The 12,151-nt window shown below is 42.3% G+C and overlaps 1 protein-coding gene across 4 annotated transcripts in view; it reads left to right on the top strand.

Annotated features, from left to right (window-relative positions):
* Positions 1-11,903, top strand: part of LOC139750902 (uncharacterized) — a 465,731-nt gene extending 453,828 nt beyond the window's left edge. For all 4 annotated transcript variants that reach the window (XM_071665783.1, XM_071665785.1, XM_071665781.1 and 1 more), the window contains exon 19: positions 7,484-11,903. In XM_071665783.1, coding sequence (XP_071521884.1) covers positions 7,484-11,393 — 3,910 coding nt within the window. In that variant the 3' untranslated portion in view covers positions 11,394-11,903. The remainder of the gene's footprint in view (positions 1-7,483) is intronic.
* The last annotated feature ends 248 nt before the right edge of the window (positions 11,904-12,151 follow it).

The following is a 12,151-nucleotide window of genomic DNA, read 5'->3' on the forward strand; positions in this document are numbered from 1 at the left end:
TTCATCTTCCCCATTACATGGCACTGAACCCATCCTAGAGGTCATAACCGTCAGCCGATTCTTCAGCCAACTCAAACAATTTCTCACTCTGGTTCGGCTCTGTAATTTCTTCAGATTCTGCTGAGACAAATCATCAGCCTCATTTGTCGACTCTTGCTTAGAGTCTATACCAGCAAAGAAGGTATCAGCTTGCTTAGAGTCTAAACCAGCAAAGAAGGTATCAGCCAGCTCCACCTCGCTCGTCTCACTCTTGGAGAGTGATTGCAGTCTTTCTGCCTCAAGCTCTGTCTCCTTTGGCGTACAGCCTGCCTTCTTAGCGGACATGGACTGGGTAACTGAGCACATGGGGAATACCCCTGGAACCTCTCCCTCAAGTCGTTCTGTCTCTGCGGACTCCACTGGTCTCACCGACACCACTGGTGCTGGACCCATGTTTCCCCCCACTAGGTCACTGCCTAACACAAAGTCCACTCCTGAGACAGGCAACCAATCTACAAACCCCACCTGGGCAGGGCCCATGAAGAGATCTGTTTCCACATCACATTGGCTAGGGACTGCCTTGGGACCCAACAGCCCATCTAGTAAGACTCGGTGCTTTGATTTTCCAACCGGCACCAAGTCATCCAACATCAGGGATTGCAGCGCACCAGAATCACACAATAGTCACGTCTCTTTGGGTTCCACTGCTACTGACATAGCCCTTAGACAGGAACGTGTTATAGTTCCCCCGAAACGGATCCTTAACTACAGATTGATCAACACTCTTGCAGCCCCTCACTTTCCTAAGAGCAGGGATAGCCTCACTTACATTGCCCTAAGGCTGAGAAGAGACTCACCGGCATACACTTGGTAGTCTCTAGATTCCTTCACCCTAGTCCAGCAGTCCTTCACCTGGTGCCCAACCTTGCCACAGTTTGAACAAACCTTAACTCTCAGAGTTGTTCATCTGATTTTTAGGAGTTACCAGCAAGGAAGCAGATTCAGGTGGGGTTACATGATTTTTGGATTTCCCTCCGCCATCAAAACCCTTTGAACGTCTCTCCGCATCAAGTCTGAGATTTAGGATGTACTCATCTGTTAGTTTCCCAGCCTTCTCAACAGTCCTCGCCTCTTTAGTAACTAAGTACTTCAGTACATCATGGGGTACACCGTCCTCACATTCCTCGAGTACCATTAATTCTGAAAGCGCCTCGAAATCACATACTTGTTCAGAGCATAGCCACTGTGCATGTAACCTGACCTTTTCACTAAAGTAATATGCGTAATCTTGATCAGGACACTTATTTTTAGCTCTTAACTTGAGTTGGTATGCTTCTGGATTTAAATGATAAGCTCTCAGCATTGCCTGTCTCATGACCTCATAATCATTACACTGGTCACAAGTCAATGAGGCGTATGCGGACCTAGCCCTACCAACAAGGTGGGGTCGTACCACAGCTGTCCAAGACGACTCTGGCCAAGAGAACTGATGGGTAGTCTGTTCAAACTTAAGGAGAATGTAGTCACGTCATCTTCACAGAACTTTGTCACAAGATCCACGTTGTTCAACTGAGATAACACTGGTTCTGGTCATGGTGTGCTCTCATAATTTCTCTTCTTCTAACGCTAGCCTAGCTTGTTCAGTCCGTTCCTTCTGTGCCTGGGCATTGATCTTAGCTTGTTCAGTCTGTTCCTTCTGCACCTGCACTTGTGCATTGATCTTAGCAATCTCTAGTTGGAACTGCAAGTATTTAGGATTAACATTAACATCACTAGAGAGATGGGGAGGGATCAAGGCTTCAGCTGACCTCAATGATGGGATGGTATTGTCAGCACTAATTTCATCAGGTGTGGCATCTACGATCTGCTCGCCAACAAACTGATTTGATAATAAAGTCTCCAGCTGTACTTTATTAGCATTCCGGTCATAAATCACTCCTAGCCTATCCGCAACAAGCTTCAGCTGATAACTTGTTCAAGATTTAATGTCCTCAGGAGAGGGCTCAGAACGACAGAAACGTTCAACGTCAGCGTTGCTGGTCAATGACATGATTAACTAATCGAGGAAAGAGATTCTATTAAGGCAGAAAAATCCTGGCGAGGTCGCCAATTTTCTTATGTTACGAATCCTGCTATTGGGAAGGATTGTCAACCACGCACATGGATAACACTATCTTAAAGTCATAGGATTAAATCAAACACCAGCACTAAAACTGCTTATAATCCAAGAACTAAAGAGTACAAAATAACAGAAGCACCATTAATCAGGCACAAAACATTTACGTTAACACTGAACATGAGTTTAATATTCCTGGTAAGATTTCAAACCAGATCTCTTTCCTTTATGACAATTTGACTCCTGCAACATGATTCAAGATACACTTATTCGTTGGACACTTCTGTGACAAGTTACAATATTCTATGACACTCAGAACTAAATGACAGAGGCAGTGCAACACTGTAGAGATTCGTATAGCGCCACTTTACACTGATTGTAGGCTACGGGTTTGAGACAGAGGAGAAAACTACTCACCTTGGCTTGGCTACGGGGTAGAGAAGAAATCGTGGCTCAGCTGGTGTCAGAGGTTTTTATTTTAGGGAGAAGCAAGCCAGGAGCAGCCTGCCCCGCCCTGCTGCCCTAGTCTCGGGTGGGATTGGTGAAGGGTGACCCATAGTACCACTCTTGATTGGCTAGAGGCCTAAGGTCCAGTTGTAATTGGAGGAGGGTGGCTCATAGTGCCATTCCTACTTGGCTGGAGGGTTTTAGGTCCGGCTGTGACAGGAGGAGGATGGCTCCTAGTGCCACTCCTGGTTGGCTGGAGGGTGTCCGGCCTACATCTTGCTTAAGGCCCAGCCTCCTCCTCTTGTCCTGACGGTGATGATGATATACAGGAAGCCATATTTCCTAGCTGGCCTCCTATCTTGACCTCCAGTTGTCTGGTGCTTCGGACAGGGGAGAAATAAGAGGTCAAAATGTTGAGGGTGACTGGAATTAATGGCCCGGCGTGACCCTTGTTCTTGACCTCGGCCATCTGGTTCCCCGGGTATGGGAAAGACAGTAGGCCTAAGGGTTGAGTGTGTCTGAATTGATGACCCAGCCAGGTTAGTGAAACCCAAGTTGAGATAACGGAGGCCCTGGCCCTCTTCTCTGTCGTCCTACAACATAAGATATCACTTACACCATAAACACACAAAAAGGGACACACACATATACGAACATAGGACACACAGTCACATGTTCATAACAATATGTACATGTGTATGTATGTATATGTATGTATACGTTGAAATGTATAGGTAAGTATATGTGCATGTGTGGGCATTTATGTATGCACATGTGTATGTGGGTAGGTTGGGCCATTCTTTCGTCTGTTTCCTTGTGCTTCCTCACTAACACGGGAGACAGCGACAAAGTATAATAAATAAATAAATACTTATACAAAGACATATACATGTTCATACCTGTTTGCCTTCATCATCGATTCCTGTCACCACCCCTCCCGAGAGAAAACAACATTGCTGCCTTTTCCCGTTAGAGGGAAAAATCCTCACTTGGCCCTCTTTTCTGCTTCACCTTTTGGAAAGTGAAACAAGAGGGGAAGATTTCCAGTACCTAATTTCCACCCCTTTTAGTCACCTTCTGAAACACAGAGGGTTAAATGGGTAGAATTCTATCTCCCCTTTCCCCAGAGTATATATGAATTGTGTTGGCGGATGAATTTGCATCAGTTTTTCCGTTCCCACAGAGTGGAACTGTTGTTTGTGACATGTTCCAGCAAGAGGGTGGATTAAGCAACATATGATGATAAAAGCATGATTGTCTCATAACAAGGAAATGAGGATGGGGTAGCAGCATTCAGAGGCAGGTTTGGTGTAAATGTCATGATGTCTGACACAGTACTGTTTAGTCAAGATGCATTTTTCTTTCACCACAGAGCTGCCCACAGACCTGTATGATACTCAGGCAGCAGAACAGACTCCAGGTTTACAGTGACAGCTGACAGCTCTGATCTGGTTAGATCTCACTTCAGTGGTGAACAGAGGAGTTAAGGAGGTTGCATTACTCTCACAGGAGGGATTGTACCAAGCATTCCATCTGATACACCACCTCAATAAAGACCCCCCCCCCCCCAACAAATTTAATACTGCACTGACAAAACACATACACACTGAAATACTCTAACAAGCATCAAACAACTGACCTCCCATCTCATTCTGAAACTCCAACCCACCACTTATACCCATCAGAAATCACACTTCCCATAAACATGAGTCACACTTGCTTACCCTCGGGATATCATTCATCAAAATACAAATCAAGTGTTGAGCTCAATGCGCTAACCCTGCCACCATGGCAAAATCTCATCATATATATTCGTAGGTAGGTAATCATTACAACACTGCAAACACTGAATCAATACATCCCTAGACCTTTCATGGTCACAATGAAAACTACCATACATAATGAAAATTTTCAACATGAGAAATTGAAAGCTGATGATGAAATATTAATTGTGTATATAAAACAGCAGAATTGACTACTGCTGTGTTGTGCAGTCACCAACAAAATAAGTTTCAATAAATAAATTTAAAACTCAAAACAATTTACAATAAAAGTTGAATATATTAGGTATCAGGAAGGTTGAAGCTTAGAAAGAAAAGAAATTTATGATAATTAATATACGGCAACTAAATGAAGGAATTTAGAAAATATACGGTGTGAAAATGCTTTCCATTGTTTTAGAAACGGTAGTTTTATGTGCTGAAATCCCATGGTATATATCAAAATGCACCAAACAAAAATATAAAAGAGCCCAACGAAAAGATTGTTTGTCAGATGAAATTAAAAACAGCAAGAATGAATGCAGAAAGCTGTAAAAGAAGTCTTCAAATGGCTAAGAAGTATTCTATATAAACACAGTATTGTCAGTTATGAAATGTTGATGGCAGCTAAGAATATCAGTTCTGTATAGTTGCTCTATATGCTAGCCCCAATTTGTAGTAAAATGTTGTTGAAGGTATACGTTCTTTTTGTAGCAACGCAGTTTTCTGCGCACATATCCACTGTTTTCCATGACAGTATGGAACTAGACGTAAAGATGTATGACAGAGGAAATTGGGCTTGTATTGGCTTTGATATTAAGTTAAGAGGCAGTGTACTTGATTAGGTACAGATTGCCATTTAGTGTGATTGGAGAAATGGTTTGCAGTATCAGTAAGAACTTTTTAGGAGAAATGGTTTGCAGTATCAGTAACAACTTTTTAAAGAGTGAGAATTTGGGAATGAGAGGAAAAGTTGTTGAGAGGAATTATTTAACCTACTTGTATATTTAGTGGGAAACATAGGGTGACCTGAAGAGTCCAGTCAGTTAAAGTGGGTGTGGGATTAAGAGGGGGATTGAAGGAAGTAAGGCTTTCAAGAAAAATTCATTATTAGGAAAGGAGTAAAGTTGAGGATGGTGTGTGTAGATTGTATGAAAATGAAAATACTTTGAGAAGATTAACAGAGAATATCTTAGGTGTTTGGGATTTTTAACAAGATAAGGATTGAGTAAGGAAGTAGGTTAGGGATATAATAGTAAATGTGGCAGAATATTAGATGTGCTTGAAGTGTGGGTTATTTATTTATTTATTTATTTTGCTTTGTCGCTGTCTCCCGCGTTAGCGAGGTAGCGCAAGGAAACAGACGAAAGAAATGGCCCAACCCACCCACATACACATGTGTATACATACACGTCGACACACGCAAATATATATACCTATACATCTCAATGTACACATATATATACACAGACATATACATATATACACATGTACATAATTCATACTGTCTGCCTTTATTTATTCCCATCGCCACCTTGCCACACATGGAATAACAACCTCCTCCCCCCTCATGTGTGCAGGGTAGCGCAAGGAAAAGACAACAAAGGCCCCATTCGTTCACACTCAGTCTCTAGCTGTCATGTAATAATGCACCAAAACCACAGCTCCCTTTCCACATCCAGGCCCCACAGAACTTTCCATGGTTTACCCCAGACGCTTCACATGCCCTGGTTCAATCCATTGACAGCACGTCGACCCCGATATACCACATCGTTCCAATTCACTTTATTCCTTGCACGCCTTTCACCCTCCTGCATGTTCAGGCCCCAATCACTCAAAATCTTTTTCACTCCATCTTCCACCTCCAATTTGGTCTCCCACTTCTCCTCGTTCCCTCCACCCCTGACACATATATCATCTTGGTCAAACTTTCCTCACTCATTCTCTCCATGTGACCAAACCATTTCAAAACACTCTCTTCTGCTCTCTCAACCATACTCTTTTTATTTCCACACATCTCTCTCACCCTTACATTACTTACTCGAGCAAACCACCTCACACCACACATTGTCCTCAAACATCTCATTTCCAGCACATCCACCCTCCTGCGCACAACTCTATCCATAGCCCACGCCTCACAACCATACAACATTGTTGGAACCACTATTCCTTCAAACATACCCATTTCTGCTTTCTGAGATAATGTTCTCGACTTCCAAACATTCTTCAAGGCTCCCAGAATTTTTGCCCCCTCCCCCACCCTATGATTCACTTCTGCTTCCATGGTTCCATCCGCTGCCAGATCCACTCCCAGATATCTGAAACACTTCACTTCCTCCAGTTTCTCTCCATTCAAACGTATCTCCCAATTGACTTGACCCTCAACCCTACTGTACCTAATAACCTTGCTCTTGTTTATGTTTACTCTTAACTTTCTTCTTTCACACACTTTACCAAACTCAGTCACCAGCTTCTGCAGTTTCTCACATGAATCAGCCACCAGTGCTGTATCATCAGCGAACAACTGACTCACTTCCCAAGCTCTCTCATCCACAACCAACTGCATACTTGCCCCTCTTTCCAAAACTCTTGCATTCACCTCCCTAACGACACCATCCATAAACAAATTAAACAACCATGGAGACATCACACACCCCTGCCGCAAACCTACATTCACTGAGAACCAATCACTTTCCTCTCTTCCTACAAGTACACATGCCTTACATCCTCGATAAAAACTTTTCACTGCTTCTAACAACTTGCCTCCCACACCTTATATTCTTAATACCTTCCACAGAGCGTCTCTATCAAGTCTATCATATGCCTTCTCCAGATCCATAAATGCTGCATACAAATCCATTTGCTTTTCTAAGTATTTCTCACATACATTCTTCAAAGCAAACACCTGATCCACACATCCTCTACCACCTCTGAAACCACACTGCTCTTCCCCAATCTGATGCTCTGTACATGCCTTCACCCTTTCAATCAATACCCTCCCATATAATTTCCCAAGAATACTCAGCAATGACAGCTCTGATCTGGTTAGATCTCACTTCAGAGTATATTCAGTATGGGTTATCATTCTGCATGCTTGGATTTTGCCCTTCAGATCTAATTGCTAGATAGATTAATACTTTATTTTCTGTTCTTTTTTAATAATTTCTTGTCTGTTTTACAGGATTGTTGCTCTGCTCCCAGCTGAGGCCAAGCCAGAGAATCACCTCTTACATGTGGAAGAATATGTAAATGGAGTACAAGCAGAATTCAGTTCTTCCCCATTGACTCCCCCAGCACATATCATCCGTGACTGTTTTTATCTTTTAGGTGACTATTATTTTAAAAATAAAGAATGGAACAATGCAATTAAATATTACAAATTAGATATAACCATGAATCCAGAGCGACTAGACTCTTGGGCTCCACTTGGTTTAGCCATGAAGGCCATGCTGGAAACTCAGCTTAATTCATGTGAAGTTATCCAAGATGAAGAAGTTTTCTTCTCACTTGCCCAAGCAGGAGTGAGGTGCCTCAGAAGAGCTCTTAAGCTTGATGAATATCACACAAACCTTTGGGTTGAGTTTGGAGGCTTGGTGTACATGGTACACTCTCATGCCTCAAGACTACTCAAGCAAGACCTCAACCCTGATATTAGTCTTGAAACCTTCGAAATGTTAGAGAAACTGAAAGGGGAAATGCTGACCCAAGCTGAACATTGCTTCACTAAGGCTTTGAAAATCCAAGAGGAAGGTTGGGATGATGAAAGTTTGCCTGATGAGAGATGGCTTCATTGCTATATGTTGGGAAAAATTGCAGAAAAACAAGGCAAGCCACCAGATCTAATACTGCAGTATTACTGTAAAGCTGGTCAACATTTACATCAGATACAGGCTAAATATCCCTTTAGAATTAACTACAACAGTCCTCAGGAATATGCAGTGGAAGCATTAGAAATGTATTATCGTGCTCATGCCTATATCCTGAAGTACTTACAACAGAGAGAAGGTAAAAGTATTGAACAAGATGTGATTAAGAGCTTTACCAAAGTACTTGATGAACTAGCAGTTGGCCCATTTGCATCTTGTCAGGAAAAGAAAAAAAGTTTAGATGCCAATAAAACTGGTATGCAAGATGCTGACTCTGTGATAAACGGCACTGATACCCAAGTTGGTGAATTACCAAAGGAAGATAATGCACAAAAGAAGAGACCTTTAGAAGACCAGGAAAATGCAGACGAGCCACCCACTAAGAAAGTGTCCAATGAGAAAGATTCAGGTGATGTCATTGGTGTCATTGAAGAAGTTGTTGATAACATAATCACTGATGCTCTTTCGAAATCCACCCACAGTGGAGAAGACATGAATGCGGACAAGGAAAGTGATGCAAGAGGCAGTTCTGTAAATACTGGTCAGGAAGATCAGGAAATAGCAGCCAAAGAAACCAACACCATAAAAGCCACATCTGCCACAGAAAAGGACAAAAGAGACAGTGATGATGAGATTCAGGTAGTGGAAGAAAAAGTAATAGAAAAGAAGGATCATATGAATATTATCAGGAAGTGCATCACTGCTCTCAAACTCTGTTTGTTTAGATTCCCACAAAACTACAAGGCTGTATATCGTTTAGCTCATTATTACAATACCTCTAAGTTTCATAAGGATTGTAGCCGTGCTCGAAACTACTTGCTTGGGTGCGATTTCTGGCAGAGAGTTGGGTATATGCCAGTTAATGGACTATTTAATGAGCGTAAAGTGTGGATTCAGCAACCTAGGAATTCAAATTTCTTCCATGGCGTTTGGCGAATTCCCAATGATGATGTAGATCGTCCTGGCAGCTTTGCAGCTCATATGTATCGCTGTGTTTCTCTAACTTTGGATATCCTTCCTCAGATGAAGGACTTCTATACAGTACTACAAATAGCTCTTGCTCTTAAAAACTCACCAGAAAAAGATAAAAAGTACCTACGGGATAATGAACGTGAATTACTTTCTGAGCATGCCACTCAAGTTGGCTTACAGGCTATGAAAGATAAATACAAAGTATTATTCAAAGGGGCCTCACCAGTGCATAACAATCGTCGCCTTTCATTTCTCCTTGATGTCTATCGGTCATACAAACAGATCAGTAAGCATCTACCAGGTTCGGAACCTCATCTAGCTAAAATGCTGACTGAATCATATTCCTCTTATAGAGGTTTTAAACCAAATAGTCGTTCTAACATATTGCGGGATGCAGATGCTTTCTGCTCTAGGAACCAGCACCTTCAGTACCGCATTCCAGTAGTTACGAATAGTAGCCAGATTAACATAAATAGCAATGTCAGTGGAAGCCCTACCGTGTCTCGCAGAGGAAGACCGCCTGGAACAGGACGTGGTAGAGGAAGAGGACGAGGTTCCTTATATCCTGTTCGGCAGTCTCCAGGCATGGTAGCAATTCATGAAGCTTATAAGATATATGAGAATTTAATTCGGGCACAGACCGTGCTGAATAACAAAGACCTTGACCGCTCAGCAGTTTATACACACCAAAAGGAACTGGAATACTACCAGTCAGAACTGTTAAAGTATTTGCGTATCCCTAGTGTTTCTCAGTACTTTCAGGCGTCCTTGCAAGGTTTGGGAACAGCATCAGCCAAATTACCTCCTCCTCCTAAAAGTTTATGTATCTCTAGTCCTAGTACTGTCTCAGCAGGAGGCATAGTCAGCCAACCTAGTACAAGTAGTACTACACAGGTAACACCTGCAAGTCGAGCTAACCAATCTACTCGACCTGGTCAGCCAAGGCCAGTTTTAAGTACTTTAGTATCTGGATCTGAATCTCGTGGCATCTCTATTACATCTGTTACTGTTCCAAAATCTTCTACATCAGTAACTGCCAAACCCTTGAAACCCAGTATGTCAGTTACGGTTAGCCCTGCTAAAACATCTTGTCCACCAGCCCTTCAGGCTCGTGGTGAAATTTCCGTAGTATCTGTATCTCGTTCTGCAGTATCCAGTAGGGGTACACCTGCCACAATATCAAAACCAGCAGCCGTTAGAACAGATTCTGTAACTACAACAGTATCCAGGGTAGGAGTCAGCAGAACAGTAAACTCATTGTCACACAAACCAGTTGCTAGCATAGCCGTTGCTGCCAGCACCAACACTTCCAAGGCAGGCAGTTCATCAGCAAGCAGCACTGTGCCCAAACTGCCTGCTGGAACTACTCTAACACGGCCACGTGAAGCAGCTCCACACAAAGGCTCTGCTCCACGTCCACAGCTGCAAGCTGAAGTTCGTCCTGCTAAAAACCAGGTATCTGATTCTAACAAAGAGGGTCTACCTGGCTCTGTAAGGAAGATTATAGCTGAGACTTTGAGCAGCACTGGAGCATCAGTAACCCGACCAAGTACTGCTGTGAGCAGCATAAAGCACACAACTTCAGGGCAGGTGACCAAACCTGCATTACCTAAAGATATGTCAATAACCCCAGCACCACGAATAAAGTCTCATTCAAAGTTGCAAATGCAAGTCAATAGAACATCACCACCATCATCATCGTCATCATCATTTTTAGGAGCATATCAAGCTTCTCTTGGGTTGGGAGGAAACAAGACTATGCCTGTAAAACCAACAGGGTCTAACAGTCCTCGTGGTGTCAATGCTACGGTAATTAGACCTGATGGACGAAGTCCATCTTCATCCCAGTCCAACAAATCAGTTCGAGTTACTCAGCTAAGCACTTCTCAACTGTTACAGTTAGCGTATGGGACCAGTGGTAGCCAGAGAGGAGCATCAGGAAATATCTCAGAACTATTGACACAGTATTCAAAGCCACAACAGCCATTACGGGTGCAATCCAGGCCAAATAATCCTACACTTCATGGACCTCAGACATCAGTGCCTCAGCGTTCATCGGCAACTTCATCTCAAAGACCACAGGTACCTGTATCACAGCAACCACAGACCAACCCCTCTCAGCGATTACAACAGCCAAGACCCATCCAGCAAACAAGACCTCCCCAAGTGAGGCAGTCTCCTTCTAAACCACCGCAGAACAAATCTGGTCAACAGCAGGGTGGATCATCAGATGATATCATTACATTAGATTGACTTCAGAAATCTGAGTATTATGTTTATAATGGAGATCTGTTATAAAGGCATAATTTCTATTTGTTTAGAGCACCTTCATCTCTGAGATTAGTCATTTTTGAATCCCAGCGACTGTACATCTGAGCCTTCCAGCAATCGCAGTAGTCAGTAAGCTTGTGTCATTCTAGGCCATCCCATGTGAGGCAGCTTCCAATTACATCTTCCCAGAAAAAAACTTGATCAGTAATACGATGGATTTTTTGAAAATGAATGACCTATAATCTCAGAGAATTAGATATTTGTTTTAGAATGAGAACCAGTGATGAAGAGCAGGATTCCTCTCGTGCTCTTCATATTCATAATGTTAGACAAAACATGTGTTAATTATGCAGGGAAATACATATCCTGTGAGGGGTGAAAGCGTTGTATGAAAACATCTTGGATTTTGTTCATTTTTAATTTTTTATATTTCTATTAGGAATGATTATCTGTACTATACTTCTTTCAGAGAAATAAATAGTATATAAAGTTTGTTAGATTGTGAAATGCCATGAAAAAATGAATTCTTTACCTACCAACTGTGTTTATTCAGGTCTGTCGTTAAAATCCGATGACTAATATCTCGTCTCGCTATTTGTTCGAACCCGGTTTGGGAATAGCAGGAACACAAGATGCAGAAACTACATAATTGATGTCGTCTGATATTCAGGTATACACAAAAAGTCTAAATGTGAAAATAACGAAGTGAGTAAACTACGAAAAAAAAATGCATGATTATG

Source organism: Panulirus ornatus, chromosome 10 (assembly GCF_036320965.1).
Source record: "Panulirus ornatus isolate Po-2019 chromosome 10, ASM3632096v1, whole genome shotgun sequence".
Lineage (NCBI taxonomy): Eukaryota > Metazoa > Arthropoda > Malacostraca > Decapoda > Palinuridae > Panulirus > Panulirus ornatus.